Below are 15,587 nucleotides of genomic sequence, written 5' to 3' on the forward strand. Positions count from 1 at the left end.
GAGCCTAAACAAACGTCTCCACTTGGGAGAACTCCTAGCCCCGGCCCAGGGCGCACCGCAGGTGCCCGGGGGTCCATGGGCCAGAATTCCTGGGCCCTGGGACTTGGGGGATGACGTCAACTTCCCATTTCAGGTCCCAGTTCCCCATAGGGGGTAAACAGAGTCGCTAAGGGGCAAAACGAACCGGCATCAGCAGTTATTTTTCTCTGCTGTCAGCAGCTCGCCGGCTTCACCCCGGGTGCTAGGAAGGGGTCCGGAGCGCAAAGGTGGCGCCCGACGCTGCTGCGCGCTCGCCTCGCTCCGGAGTCCCCTGCCCGGTCAAAGGGTCGGTTGGGGGCGGGGGGCTCTCTGTCTCAATCTCCGCCCCCGCCCCCGCCCCCGCTGTGTCAGGTGCAGAGCTCAAGGCTGGCGGGTGCCCGCGAGCCCTTAGGATTCAGGCCGGGACCGGTGGGAGGAGCCGGGGGGCGGGAGGAGGCTGGACCCTTGGCCCCGTCCCAGGGGGCGGCGTCGCGCGCGAACAGCTCGGGTCCCTCCCAGGCGGGAGCAGAACAGGCAGCGCCCAAGCGGCCGGAGCCATGGACGGCAGTGGCCCCTTCAGCTGCCCCATCTGCCTGGAGGCGCTCCGGGAGCCGGTGACGCTGCCCTGCGGCCACAACTTCTGCCTCGCCTGCCTGGGCGCGCTCTGGCCGAACCGCGGCGCGGGAGGCACCGGCGGGCCCGGAGGCGCGGCCCGCTGCCCGCTGTGCCAGGAGCCCTTCCCCGACGGCCTACAGCTCCGAAAGAACCACACGCTGTCCGAGCTGCTGCAGCTCCGCCAGGGCTCGGGCCCTGGGCCCGGGCCCGGACCGGGATCGGGGTCCGCCCCGGGGCCGACCCCCGTCCCCAACCCGGAGCCTTCGGCGCCCAGCGCGCCGCCCAGCGCCCTGGAACCGTCGGCTCCCTGCGCGCCCGAGCCGTGGCCGGAGGGCGAAGAGCCGGTGCGCTGCGACGCGTGCCCCGAGGGCGCGGCCCTGCCCGCAGCGCTCTCCTGCCTCTCCTGCCTCGCCTCCTTCTGTCCTGCGCACCTGGGCCCGCATGAGCGCAGCCCCGCGCTACGCGGGCACCGCCTCGTGCCGCCGCTGCGCCGGCTGGAGGAGAGCCTGTGCCCGCGCCACCTGCGGCCGCTGGAGCGCTACTGCCGCGCCGAGCGCGTGTGCCTGTGCGAGGCCTGCGCTGCCCAGGAACACTGCGGCCACGAGCTGGTGGCGCTGGAGCAGGAGCGCGCACTCCAGGAGGTGGGCGCCTGCACCTCGCACGGGCCGGGGCGGGCGGCTGAGCGGGCGGCCTTGGGTCTCTCACCCTTCCCGGCTTGAGTCTTAGCACTGTCATCCGCGCGCGGTGGGGGATGTGGGAAGGGGATGAGAACGCGAACGGGGTGCAGCGGTGCGCGGCCAGGGCCCATGGGAGTGTCAGGCGGGAGGGAACCGGGGTGGGCCCCGAGGTCCCGGCGGCTGGTTCCGGCAGCGCGCGGCTGGTGGGCCCGGGCAGGCTCTCGCACCGGTTCCAGCTTGGATTCGCGCGCCGGGGCGGAGCCAGCGGCTTTGGATGGGTGTGGCAGGCGACTGGAGTGCTGCGGCCAGGGGACCGGCACACAGACCCCTCTGTCCAGCTGCCCGCGCCCTGGCTGGGACGGGAGGGGGGAGTATGCACTGCGGCCCAGCATCGCCCGCCCCCAGTTTCCTTTGGCCTCCAGCCCGGCCTTGGCGTCTCCGGCCTTGGGATTTTCCGCCTCTCCTGCCTGGAGCAGTGACTCATAGACCCCGGGGGTTTGCCCGGAATCCCCTGTTTTCAGGCCTGGGTTGGGGACACGGCTCTTGGGGGGGACAGTGAATCCCACACAGCAGTCGCCTCCTCCCCCCTTCCTATCGCTCTGTCTTCCCCACTGGAAGAAATTCTCATGTGGATGTAAGCACATTGAGACCCATGGTGGCCTTGTCCCTGCCCTAGGAGTGGGCAGGCAGGAGCGCATCAACCCCGCTGTCGCCTGCCCAGGTGGAAGGCAGCCCTGGCGAATGAAGGGACCTCGGCCCAGCCATGCACAGATACCACTCTCCCCTCGCCAGACCTGGCCCCAGTGCCCGGCTGGCACCTCACAGCGCGTGTCCCCCACAGGCCGAGCAGCCCAAAGTCCTGAGCGAGGTGGAGGACCGCATGGACGAGCTGGGCGCGGGCATCGCGCAGGCCCGACGCACAGTGGCCCTCATCAAGGTCAGAGCCCCACCAGCCCTGGTCCTGACCCTGCTCTCCGCGGTGCTGCCCTCCCGCCCATGCTCAGGGCACTGCTCGTCCCCGCGGAGCGCAGGTGGGCCCCTCTGTCTCTCTGCTTTCGTCAGTACCCGCTGTCCCTACAGAGCGCAGCCGTGGCAGAGCGGGAGAGGGTGAGCCGGCTGTTTGCCGAGGCCGCGGCCGCCCTGCAAGGCTTCCAGACCCAGGTGCTGGGCTTCATCGAGGAGGGCGAGGCCAGCATGCTGGGCCGCTCCCAGGGTGACCTGCGACGCCAGGAGGAGCAGCGCAGCCGCCTGAGCCGGGCCCGCCAGAACCTCAGCCAGGTGCCCGAAGCCGACTCGGTCAGCTTCCTGCAGGTGAGGACGGCGTGCGTGCCACCAAGGGGACAGAGGGGCGGGGGGCGGCGGGGGCCTGGCCTTCAGGGGCTCTGCCCGGTGGGGAGGAGCCGTGGCCAACAGTGCCTTCATGGGCTCTTGTCTGGACCAGGAGCTGCTGGCACTCAGGCTGGCCCTGGAGGAGGGGTGCGGCCCTGGCCCCGGCCCCCCCAGGGAGCTCAGCTTCACCAAGTCCTCCCAAGCTGTGCGCACAGTGAGAGACGTTCTGGCGGCGGCCTGTGCCAGCCAGTGGCAGCAGCTGCGGGGGCTGGGCAGCGATGAAGAGGGGCTGCAGAAGCTGGGCTCGGAAGGTGGGTGTCCCCCCCCAAGGTGATGACTCAGCCTCCCCGAGTCTCCTTGCACGGGCCCCCAGGCCTGGTGCCATCCAAGGGCGGAGGAGGGAGGCTGTGTGCCCGGCGCAGGGAGGGCCCCAAATCCTGCCAATGCCTGCGGTGACCAGTCAGTCCCTTTGGCCATGGCCCCGGAGGGCGGAGGGGGCTTCTCCTGGTCCACACTCTGGCTTCCCAGGGGCTCAGGCCCCTCGAGCAAGTGAGGCACAAGGTGGAGCCCGGGTACCAGGCATGCCTGTGAACCCAGGGCGCCACTTGTGGGTGTGTGCCTGTCCGCAGGTGGCGTGGAGCGCCGGGAGGAGGGGGGAGGGGACTGCAATCACAGGCTCTGGGCGAGACGTGGGTGCACCTTGCCCGGAGCCAAGCCATGGGCCGTCTGGGGAACGAGGTCCCGCTGTCCCTTCTTCTGTAGCCGATGCTGAGTCCCAGGAGCCCGACAGCACCAACCTGCTGGAGAGCGAAGCTCCCAGGGACTACTTCCTCAAGTGTAAGTGGACGCCAGAGCCCCCATGGCTAGCGTGCCCACTCCCCTCCAAGCACGCCAGGGCCCCGGCACCCAGAGGTTTACAGCTTCCCTTTCTAGTTCATGGGACCAGCTCATGGGGGGGGGGGGGTCTCCAGCCGCCGTGAGCTGGACAGGTTACTAAGGAGGGGAGAGGCTGTGTTTTGGCCAGGTGGCCTCCTGGGGCCGGGGCCATCCCCTCTGAGCCCAGCCCTGAGCTCTCATCTCCCCCCGGGACCAGTCGCCTACATCGTGGACTTGGACAGCGACACGGCAGACAAGTTCCTGCAGCTGTTCGGAACCAAAGGCGTCAAGAGGGTGCTGTGTCCCATCAACTACCCGGAGTCTCCCACCCGCTTCACCCACTGCGAGCAGGTGCTGGGCGAGGGCGCCCTGGACCGGGGCACCTACTACTGGGAGGTGGAGATCATCGAGGGCTGGGTCAGCGTGGGGGTCATGGCCGAAGGCTTCTCCCCGCAAGAGCCCTACGACCGCGGCAGGCTGGGCCGCAACGCCCACTCCTGCTGCCTGCAGTGGAATGGACGCAGCTTCTCTGTGTGGTTCCACGGGCTGGAGGCGCCCCTGCCCCATCCCTTCTCGCCCACCGTGGGCGTGTGCCTGGAGTATGCTGACCGCGCCCTGGCCTTCTACGCCGTGCGGGACGGCAAGGTGAGCCTCCTGCGGAGGCTGAGGGCCTCTCGGCCTCGGCGGAGCGGCGCCCTGGCCTCGCCCGCCGACCCCTTCCAGAGCCGCTTGGACAGCCACTTTGCGGGGCTCTTCAGCCACAAGCTCAAGCCCGCCTTCTTCCTGGAGAGCGTGGACGCCCACCTGCAGATCGGGCCCCTCAAGAAGTCCTGCATTTCTGTGCTCAAGAGGAGGTGATGCAGCCGCCTCATTTCTAGAGGCCCCCGCCTTCTGTACACGTGGGAGGAGGTCCCCTGGACCCTGGGGCCCTGAGGCCTTGTTTCAGGTGGGCCACATCCAGCCCCCGCGTTCCTCCTCCCCAGGTTTCTAGAACCGTGCCCTGCCGGGAGTAGATGCTCAATAAAAGTTTGCTGAATGAGCAACATCTTCCCATCCCTCTCCCCAGCCACCGAGCACTCCCCGGTCTCCTCTCTCAAGACAGAGGGGAACAGAGGCCCTGGCCCCAGGATTCCTGCCAGGAGGAGACGCTGAGACAGGGCGCTCAGCCTGGGGACACCCCCACTGCCCAGCCCCCACGGGTCCTGGCCCTGGGCTATTTTCAACCTTGGTGCCGTGGCCCAGCCCTGGACCTGCCTTTTGCAGTTTGTGCCCAGGCCCGGACTGCTGGGCGTGAGCAAGGGAGCTTGAGACTGGGAGCTTTGTTCACACCCTGCCCCCTTCCCGGAGGGCCTGGGCTGAGACCACCCGGAACATCTGTAACAAAGGGCCCATGTCCTCCTGTGTGTGTCTGGAGGGGTCTGCCACCACACCCAGCAGCCCTGGCTCCCCCACCCCCACCCCGGGAGTGCATCTGCCAGGGACACTCTGAGCCCACAGGGCGGGGGTGTTTCCAGGCCCACTCCCTCCTCCCCGCGGTCTCCGCAGCCCAGGTGCACCCCAGAGAGGGCCCCTCTGCCTCCTCCAAGGTCAGGCAGGACAATGAGTGAGTTATGAGGCCAGACAGCAAGGCCATACAAGTCCTGCCCTGCCGCCTCCAAGCTAAAAATAGCCCCTCCTACAGAGCTCGCTGGTGTCCCAGCAGCCAGGATGTTGTTTTTCCGGGTGGGGCCTCCTTGCTCCCGGTGTTTTGGGCTCTTAATCCGGTTCCCATGGCAGCCACAGGCCCCCAGCTCACCCTGTGAGAAGGTGGCCTGGGAGCTGCCCCAGTGAGGTCAGGACTTCCTGAATCCCCCTCTCCACCTGCTGCCAGCCTCCCACCAGGCCCCCCACCCTCCACCACCTGCTCTCTCTTTTCCTCCCCCTGCCTGGTGCTCTCCACCCCCAAGCTCCTCTCACCTGGGAACCCTCTGCCCCCGACCGACCCCGGCATGTTCTGGAATGCCAGCTCCCAGACACAGACATGCGCCTGCGCCAGCCTGGAATTCAGGCCTGACCGGTCACGTCTGTGGCCGTGCGAGTGTGGCTCCAGGATGTGCCGGGGAGCTGGTGACACAGCATCTTAGTCCCCACCTTTCACAGCTCAGGGCGGGCACTGGCTCACCCCAGTCTGCAGAGGGAGCAGGGGGGTAGGGCTGGGGGCTCCCCTGTGTGCATGTGACTCCCGACCCTGCGTCTGCTCTGTGATTCCAGGATCCTGCTAGGGCGGGAGGACGGGCATGTCTGCATGTGTGTGGGGGAACACCTGTGTGTATGCATGGGCGTGTGTGTGTGTGTGTGTGTGTGAGATCCAGTGACTTTTCCAACACTACGATGATAAGTTCTAGATGGGGGGGGTCAGCTGGCCCCTGGGGCCAGGGTACCCTCCCTTCACCCCCCCAACATATGAATCCGAGGAGTTTTATCCTTGAAAGCTGCCCTGAAAAAAAAAAAAAAAAAACTTAAAAAAAAAGAGGAAAAGTTAGACAATAATAGATCTAAAGTAAAAAAAATTGCCAATTATACCTCTGCATAGAGCTGGGAAAACGAACCAACAACAACAAGAGAAAACCACGGTCAAGTCCACCCCCTCGCCCACCACCGCTTATAAACGGAGCCGTGAGGCTCGGGGCGGGGGAGCCGCCCAGAGCTGCCCAGCGCGGGTTCGGGGCTGGGTTCGGGGCTCGGGCGTGTCCGGCGGCTGGAGAAGTTCCAGCGCGCGCGCACGCAGGGGCTCGGGCACGCGCACGCAGGGCTCGGGGGCGCGCGCGCAGGGGGCTCGGGCGCCGGTTCCCACGGCCGCCAGACCCTTGGCAGAGCGGCCCCGGCCCGCGGTCTCCGGAGCTCCCAGCGGGGCCCCCGCCCGTCCGGCACGATGGAGGCGATGAAAGGTTCTGAGGCCGCGGTGCTGCTGGCGGAGTCGGGCCGTCCCGGGGCTTCCGCTTGAGCTTTGTGGGAGCATGAGCCCCAGAGCCGCGTGGCTCCCCCCAGGCCCCCGCCGTCCCCACGCGCACTCCTGCAGGACAGGGGCCGCCGCTCCCCGCCCCCCTCCAGCCCCCACGCACCCCCACCGCCTCCCGAGCGGAACGGGTGAGGCTGGACGGAGACCGCGGCCGGCCAGGGCGTGGCCCCCGCCGGGCTGGAGCCTTAGCCTCGCCGGGCCCCACCCGCAGCCCAGCACGCGCGGCCTCCGCCCCAGCGCTCAGAATCTGGGGCACGGCCCCCCAAGCTGCAGGACAGCTGGGCGGTCCACTCCCAGCTCTCAGGCTCCTCCACGTCCCCCCAAGCGCTCCTAGAGAGAAGGGGCCGTGCAAGGCCCCACCCCTCCCACCCCTCGGGGGGCGGCCCACCGCCCATGGGAGCCAGCGCCCGGGCAGTCGGGAATTTCTCTTAGATGTTTTGCTGTTAACTTCCAAGCTTTACTGCACGAAGTCTGATTTTGCTTTGTGACAAAACAATGCTGCTTTGCCCTGGCTGCAGAGGGAGGCTTTGGGGCGAGCCCGGGAATCAGAATCGCCCTGACTGTGTCTTTAAAGAAGTGACACCGAGTGAGCTAAGCCAACTACGCAAAGACAGAGACCACCAGGATCCCGCCGCCCTGCACAGGGGCAGGCAAGGGCCAGCCCGTGGGCCGTGCAAGGCCCCCGGAATCCCTTGGTCTGGCCCTGCCAAGGCAGCCCCAGGCGGACTTGGAGTCCAACCAATCTTCAGCAGGCCGGTTTTAACGCTGAGCGTTTTGCATGGCCCTGAGTGATGTAACTATCCAAATGGCAGAGACTAAGGTTCCCCGAACAGGTGAGGTGGGGGGGGGGGGGGTAGTGTTCAGTGGGTCCAGGGCTTTGGCTGGAATGGAGAACATTCTGGAAGGTGGTGATGGCTACGCGACACTGAAAGCCACTGAACAGCATGCTGACAAATGATGACGTCTGTCCTGGACCACCTTGGGCTCCCTGCTGGGGGTCCTGGCAGCCCTGGCCCCTCGCTGTTGGGCTGTTGGGGTGGGGCCTCTTCAGAGGCCACACTTGCCTCTGGCTGGCTCCCCGCAGGCAGGAGGCACAGACTGGGCCAGAGGCAGCCCGAGGTTTGCGCAAACACTCGCACAACAGGGATCGCTCAGAACCGAACTGGCAGGGCATCTGGGGAGACCCGACGTGACCAGCAGGGAGGAACCACAGGGAGGGGCCGTCCCCATGGCAACCAGAAACAGCCCCAGACAAGCGCTGGCCCTGCCTGCGGATGGAGGCCCGGAGAACTCTTGTTCCTGAAATACCCGCGGCCAACAGGGACCCGCCTCGGCACGGCTCGCTTCCACGTCACCAGCGTCCCACACGGCATCGCAGACAAGAAAGGCGAGGGTTGCCACGGTTTCTCTCACGGCTGATTTGGGAGATGTCGGGTGACCGAGTGAGAACAGTTCAGGGATCCAGCCCGTGTCTGTGCATGGACACTCGGCTACAAGAAGTCTCCAGGGCCCGGCACTGGGGCGCAGCGGGTTGAAGTGCCGGCATCCCATACGGGTGCCGGTTCCAGTCCCGGCTGCTCCACTTCAGATCCAGCTCCCTGCTGTGGCCTGGGAAAGCAGCAGAAGATGGCCCAAGTCCTTGGGCCCCTGCACCCGCGTGGGAGACCTGGAAGAAGCTCCTGGCTCCTGGCTTTGGATCGGCACAGTTCCGGCCATTGAGGCCATCTGAGGAGTGAACCATCGGACAGAAGACCTCTCTCTCTCTCTCTCTCTCTCTGCCTCTCCTCTCTCTGTGTAACTCTGACTTTCAAATAAATAAATAAATCTTTAAAAAAAAAATGAAATGTCCAGGGGGCACAGCAGGTTAAACCACTGCCTGTAGTGCTGACATCCCATATAGGCGCCAGTTCTAGTCCCGGCTGCTCCACTTTTGATCCAGCTCTCTGCTATGGCCTGGGAAAGCAGCAGAAGATGGCCCAAGTGCTTGGGCCCCTGCACCCACCTGGGAAGACACAGAAGAAGCTCCTGGATACTGGGTTCAGCCTGGCCCAGCCCTGACCAATGTGGTCATTTGTGGAGTGAACCAGCGGATGGAAGATCTCTCTCCTTCTCTCTAACTCTGCCTTTCAAATAAAAAAAAAAAATCTTTAAGAAAAAAAAAGAATGCCTAACATTATAAAAAAAAAATGTCCATTGATATTTTCCCTAAACCAAATAGAATTTGACCCTGAGCTGCTGTTTGAAACCCAACATTAGGCGGGTTTGACAGGACTCCCCCCTCGGTAGGATAAGGATCTGGGTTTACTGCCTCGGGAGATGGGAGCGCTCCTGCTGCACAGATGCCCGGGCTCAGGGGCTCCTCTCACTGGCCGAGGCCCCGCTTTTCTGGGCCCAGGAGGGTTTGGGTTTGTGCCAGACAAATGTCTCTCAGCCCCAAACCTCCAGTTTTTGTTTGTTAGGGCTCTTGTCACAAAGTATCACAAACCTGGTGCCTCACACAGCAGAAATGAGAAGTCACAGAGTTCTGTGTGTGCAGGGCGGGGGGCTGAAGACGCTGGCCGGGCACCTGCACCCCATCTCCCCGTGCCTGGGTTCAAGTCCCAGCTCCACTCCTGCTTCCAGCTTCCCGCCAGTGCACTCTGGGAAGGCAGCAGGTGATGGCGCCAGGACTCGGGTCCCTGCCACCCACACCGGTAGGCGTGTAGGGAGTGGGCCAGCAGACGGGCACTCTCTCTGTCTCTCTGCCTCCCAAATAATAAATAAAAAAGCTCTGTATAAGTTGTGTGGGAAATAAAATATGTTTGTTTCAGTTTTGTTTTTTTTTTTGTTTGTTTGTTTTGTTTTTTGACAGGCAGAGTGGACAGTGAGAGAAAGACAGACAGAGAGAACGGTCTTCCTTTTGCCATTGGTTCACCCCCCAATGGCCACCGCGACCGGCACTGAGCGGCCGGTGCACTGCGCCGATCCAAAGCCAGGAGCCAGGTACTTCTCCTGGTTTCCCATGCGGGTGCAGGGTCCAAGGACCTGGGCCATCCTCCACTGCCCTCCCGGGCCACAGCAGAAAGCTGGACTGGAAGAGGAGCAAATAAAGAAAGTACATTTGGCCAGCGCCGCGGCTCACTTGGCTAATCCTCTGCCTGCGGCGCTGGCACACCAGGTTCTAGTCCTGGTTGGGGCACCGGATTCTGTCCTGGTTGCTCCTCTTCCAGGCCTGCTCTCTGCTGTGGCCTGGGAAGGCAGTGGAGGATGGCCCAAGATGGACTGGAAGCAGAGTACGCAAGTCGGGAACCAGGATGTCACCCAAATAGCATCTCTTATTTATTTTTATTTTTAAAGATTTATTTATTTATTTGAAAGTCAGAGTTACACAGAGAGAGGAGAGGCAGAGAGAGAGAGAGAGAGTTAGTTCTTCCATCCGATGGTTCACTCCCCAAATGGCTGCAACAGCCGGAGCTGTGCCCATCCGAAGTCAGGAGCCAGGAGCTTCTCCCAGGTCTCCCACGTGGGTGCAGGGGCCGAAGGACTTGGGCCATCTTCCACTGCTTTCCCAGCCATAGCAAAGAGCTGAATCGGAAGTGGAGCAGCCAGGACTAGAACCGGTGCCCATATGGGATGCCGGCGCTTTAGGCCAGGGCATTAACCCGCCGCACCACAGCGCCGGCCCCTCTTATGTATTTATTTTGAAAGTTAGAGTTCTATGGCCCAAGTGCTTGGGCCCTGCACCTGCATGGGAGACCAGGAGAAGTACTTGGCTCCTGGCTTCGGATCAGCACGGTGCGCCAGCCGTGGCGGCCATTGTGGGGTGAACCAACGGAAAAGGAAGACCTTTCTTTCTGTCTCTCTCTCTCACTGTCCACTCTGCCTGTCAAAAAAAATTAATTAAAAAAAAAAAAAAGAGTTCCAGTGAGGGAGAGACAGAGCGAGCTTCCATCCACTGATTCACTCCCCGGGTGGCCCCAACAGTCAGCACTTGTCCAGGATCAAGCCAGGAGCCAGGAGCTTCATCCAGGTCTCCCATGTGGGTGGCAGTGACCCAAACACTTGAGCCATCTTCTGCTGCTTTTCCCAGGCCATTAGCAGGGAGATGGATCAGAAGTGGAGCAGCCGGGACTCAAACAAGTGCCTACACGGGATTCTGGCTTCGCAGGTAGCAGCTTAGCCACTGCGCCAAAGCCCGACCACCCCACAAGCTTACTGAACTACTTGGTGTTGTGCCACAGGTCTGCGTCCAGAAGTCTGACATCCAGGGGTCGGCAGGGGCAGCTCCTTTGAGAGGCCCTGAGGGAGACTCTGCCCACGCCGCTCTCTCTGGTGTCTGGTGGGTGTCCAAGGGTATTTGGCCAAATCCTGGCACAGTATTCGCCCCATGCACCTGTCCATGTCCCTGTCTCCTCTTCCGGTAAGGACACCCGACATGTTGGGTGAGGACCCATGGTAATGACCGCCCCCAACTGTGTTATCGACAACCCTATTTCCAAATAAAGACACATTCTTTTTTTCTTTTAGATTTCTTTATGCATTTGAAAGGCAGAGTGACAGACGGAGAGGGAGAGACAGAACAATCTTCCATCTGCTGGTTCACCCCTCAAATAGCCGCAATAGCCGAGGCTGGGCCAGACTGAAGCCAGGAACTTGGAACTCCGTCTTGGCCTCCCTCATGGGTGCAGGGGCCCGAGCACTTGGGCCATCCTCCACTGCTTTCCCAGGTGCATTAGCAGGGAGCTGGGTCAGAAGTAGAGCAGCCGGGACTCAAAACCAGTGCTCACAGGGCATGTCAGAGTCACTGGCGGTGGCTTAACCCACTGTGCCACACGCTGGCCCCGTTAGGTACTGGGGGTTAGGCCTTCAATACAAGCCTGGGTGCGGGGGACACAATTCAACCCATGACACCCACTCTAACTGATGCCGCGTGATTCGGGGCTGGATTAACCAAGGGTGGGGATGAGCGGTTTAATACTGGGCACCCCCATTATTAGTTGGAACTACACAACAGGTGTTTAGCCTGGTGGTAAGTGTCCCACACTGGACGGCCTTGGTTCGATGCCCGTCTTCTGACCCCAGCTTACTGCTAACACGCACCCTCGGAAGCAGCAGTGACGGCCCGAGAACTTGGGCCCCTTCCCCCTACCGGGGACACCTGAGTTGGGTTCCCGGCTCTGGCCCCAGCCAGGCATTTAGAGAGTGAAACAGTAATTGGGAGCTCTCTCTGTGCTTGTCTCTCAAATAAACAACACAATAAATGAATAGTGATTGGAATTGCAACACAAGTCCAGGGGCCGCGTGGGTGCTGAGCAGCTGTTGCTGGAAGAGGCCAGCGTGCAATGGCTTCGCTGTGTGACCTCGGCTGTAGCTTTGCTATTTGAGCTGCTTTAAGTACCAAACGGGTTTTTACTTTTTGTTTTTAAATGTATTTTCTTTATTTGATAGACAGATTGACAGGGAGAGGGGGAAAGATAGAGATAAAAGATATTCCAGGGCCAGCACTGTGGCGTAGTGGGTAAAACTGCCACCTGCAGTGTCAGCATCCCATATGGGTGCCAGTTCGAATCCCAGCTGCTCCACTTCTGATCCAGCTCTCTGCTATGGCCTGGAAAAGCAGTGGAAGATCCTTGGGCCCCTGCACCCATGTGGGGGATCCAGAAGAAGCTCCTGGCTCCTGGCTTCGGATTGGCTCAGTTCTGGCCGTTGCAGCCATTGGGGAATGAACCAGTGGATGGAAGACCTCTCTCTCTCTCTCTCTCTCTCTCTCTCTCTCTCTCTCTGCCTCTGCCTCTGCCTCTCTCTAACTCTGCCTTTCAAATAAATAAATAAATAAATAAATCTTAAAAAAAAAAAAAAGGCTTCCTGTGTTCAGTACCTGCTAATGCAGATCCTTGGAGGCAGCAGTGAGAGCTCAAGCGATTGGGTTCCTGTCACTCACGTTGGTGACCCGGATTGAGTTTCTGTCTCTCAGCTTCAACCCCACCCCACCCCCAGCGGTCATATGCATTTAGAGGGTGAACCGGGGAGCACGAGCTTCCCCCCAAATAAATAATTCGTACTTTAAAAATATTTCTTCTTGGCCGGCGCCGCGGCTCACTAGGCTAATCCTCCGCCTTGCGGCACCGGCACACCGGGTTCTAGTCCCGGTCGGGGCACCGATCCTGTCCCGGTTGCCCCTCTTCCAGGCCAGCTCTCTGCTGTGGCCAGGGAGTGCAGTGGAGGATGGCCCAAGTGTTTGGGCTCTGCACCCCAGGGGAGACCAGGATAAGCACCTGGCTCCTGCCATCGGAACAGCGCGGTGCGCCGGCCGCAGCGCGCTACCGCAGCGGCCATTGGAGGGTGAACCAACGGCAAAAGGAAGACCTTTCTCTCTGTCTCTCTCTCTCACTGTCCACTCTGCCTGTCAAAAATTTTAAAAAAATATATATATTTCTTCTTGTGGGTCAGAATTTAAAAATTGAGAACCAGTCTCTGGATAGCAGCCTGCTCACCTCGTCCACATCACAGCACACACGGGGTTTGCTCGGCTCACGGGGGCCAACAGAGGAAGCTGCTGGGACCCAAGAGGCCATGGACTCTGGGGCTCAGCCTCCCCTCATCCTGCTGGCTTCTGTCGCAGGCGCACCTGCGCCCCTTCTCAGCGTTCTGCCAGCCAGCTCTGGCCTGGAGAACGTGAGTGGTTTCAGCTCAGAAACAAAGGCTCTTTACTGGACACAGGCAGGGCGACAGGAAAGGCAGAAGAGGTTTGAGCCCCGAGACCTGAGCCCAGAAGGGCTTGGTCCAGCAACGAGCTGCTGTGGGACCCTCAGCACAAGCCTTGGGGATGCCAGCCGACTCCAGGGCCTGGGAGCAGCGGTGTGGCCATGGCTCCTCTCGGCTAAAACCTGCCGAACACTTCAGGCCGGCATCACCTAAGCTTGCTAAGGCTTCCACCAGGAGGTCCCTGTGGCGACACTCCTCCTCCGGTCACGGTCACGAGGCCCCTGGTGGCCACATTGCCCTGTGCTACAATCCTGTATTCCGAGGACGTCCCAAACCGGCTGAGCTTCAGACCAGATCCCGCAGCTGGGGGCCCGTGTCGTGTCCCAGTGGGTTAACCAGTGCGTTAGGTGATGCCGGCATCCCCTGCGATGGAGTTCCAGGCTCCTGGCTTTAGTTTGGTCCAGCTACAACTACTGAAGCCATTTCAGGAGTGAACAGCAGATGGTATCTGCCTCTAGCTGGAACCTAGTTTGGCCAAGGGGTGGGGCTGGGCTTGAAGGTTCCACCCCATCTCCCTTCCATGGAGGGCCCATGCTTGCCTGCCCACTGCAGGGGGGTTCCCTCCCCCTCCTTTTTTTTTTTTTATTATTTATTAATTTGAAAGGCAGGGAGAGAGAAGAGAGAGAGAGAGAGAGAGAGAGAGAGAGAGATTTACCTTCCATCTACTGGTTTTCTCCCCAAATGTCCACAACACCCAGGGCTGGGCCAGGCCAAAGCCAGAAGCCAGAAGCCAGGAGCTTCATCCTGGTCTCCCACGCGGGTGCAGGGATCCAAGCATAGGAGCATCTTCCACTGCTTTCCCAGGCTCATTAGCAGGGAGCTGGATCCGAAGTGGAGCAGCCGGGAACCCCCCCCCCCAACCTGTGTCCTTATAGACGCTGGGGTCACGGGATGTGCCACATCGCTGGCCCCTTCATTGCCCTGTTTCTTAAAAATACAAATGGAAGTTCGTTTGGACACCACACTGTAGTTGATAAACCTTGACCCTACTTCCCTATCAGCACCCACAGGCGGAGTTCTTCATAGGGCTGTGGAGATGGCACCTGCCAAACCGGCCCAGCCACGTGGGGCGGCTGTCACGGCCCGCTCTGCGCCCACGGCTGTCACCATGACCCCGCTCAGTGACCCCGCTCGGCGCCCACGGCTGTCACGGCTGTCACGGCGACCCCGCTCAGTGACCCCGCTCGGCGCCCACGGCTGTCACGGCTGTCACCGCGACCCCGCTCAGTGACCCCGCTCGGCGCCCACGGCTGTCACGGCTGTCACCGTGACCCCGCTCAGTGACCCCGCTCGGCGCCCACGGCTGTCACGGCTGTCACGGCGACCCCGCTCGGCGCCCACGGCTGTCACCGTGACCCCGCTGCTCAGTGACCCCGCTCGGCGCCCACGGCTGTCACGGCTGTCACCGCGACCCCGCTCGGCGCCCATGGCTGTCACGGCGACCCCGCTCGGCGCCCACGGCTGTCACCGCGACCCCGCTCGGCGCCCACGGCTGTCACGGCGACCCCGCTCAGTGACCCCGCTCGGCGCCCACGGAAGTCACCGTGACCCCGCTCGGCGCCCACGGCTGTCACGGCGACCCCGCTCAGTGACCCCGCTCGGCGCCCACGGCTGTCACGGCGACCCCGCTCAGTGACCCCGCTCGGCGCCCACGGCTGTCACGGCGACCCCGCTCAGTGACCCCGCTCGGCGCCCACGGCTGTCACGGCGACCCCGCTCGGCGCCCAGCCAGGCCCTGCGCGGCGCGGCCCGGCCTGGCACGGGGTGGGCGCGAGGCTGCTGCGTCAGGTTCTTCCCCGTGACGCCGTCCCGGGGACGCAATCGCTGTCAAAGCTAAGGCGACCAAACTCTGAGCCGTGAGGTTAACCACGCCCGGTGTGGCCTCTGGACGCCGCCGGCCCTGGGCCGCTGGCACCGCAGCTTCTGCGAGCCAGCCCGGCGTTGGGAGCCGCGGCGTCGGGGACTCCCGGTGGAATTCTCCAGGCAGGGGCCGGGCTGGCTGAGGCTGCCGGGCAGAACATTCTAGAGCGGGCAGCGCCACCGCGAGGCGGCGAGGAGGGCGCCCGGCGGACCGGCCCACCGCGAGAGGGGAGGGGGAGAGGGGAGGTGGGGAGGGGAGGAGGAGAGAGGGGAGGGGAGGGGAGGGGAGAGGGGATGGAGAGGAGGGGGACGAGGGGAGGGAGGGGGTGGGGAGGGGAGGGGGAGAGGGGATGGAGAGGAGAGGGGAGGGGAGGAGGAGAGAGAGGATGGAGAGGGGAGGGGAGGGAGGGGAGGGGAAGAGGGGAGGGGAGGGAAGGTGAGTTGGGGAGGGGAGGGAAGGTGAGTTGGGG

At 62.8% G+C, this 15,587-nt stretch overlaps 1 protein-coding gene across 1 annotated transcript; it reads left to right on the top strand.

The window, feature by feature from the left end:
* The first annotated feature begins 542 nt into the window (after nucleotides 1–542).
* On the top strand, nucleotides 543–5,131 carry TRIM47 (tripartite motif containing 47). Its single transcript, XM_062174961.1, has 6 exons — nucleotides 543–1,274; nucleotides 2,152–2,247; nucleotides 2,391–2,621; nucleotides 2,752–2,950; nucleotides 3,402–3,476; nucleotides 3,733–5,131. Exons 1-6 carry the CDS (start codon nucleotides 576–578, stop codon nucleotides 4,371–4,373), a joined length of 1,941 nt encoding a protein of 646 aa, XP_062030945.1. The 5' UTR covers nucleotides 543–575; the 3' UTR covers nucleotides 4,374–5,131.
* The last annotated feature ends 10,456 nt before the right edge of the window (nucleotides 5,132–15,587 follow it).

The sequence above is a fragment of the Lepus europaeus genome, chromosome 18, assembly GCF_033115175.1.
Source record: "Lepus europaeus isolate LE1 chromosome 18, mLepTim1.pri, whole genome shotgun sequence".
In the NCBI taxonomy this organism is placed as follows: domain Eukaryota; kingdom Metazoa; phylum Chordata; class Mammalia; order Lagomorpha; family Leporidae; genus Lepus; species Lepus europaeus.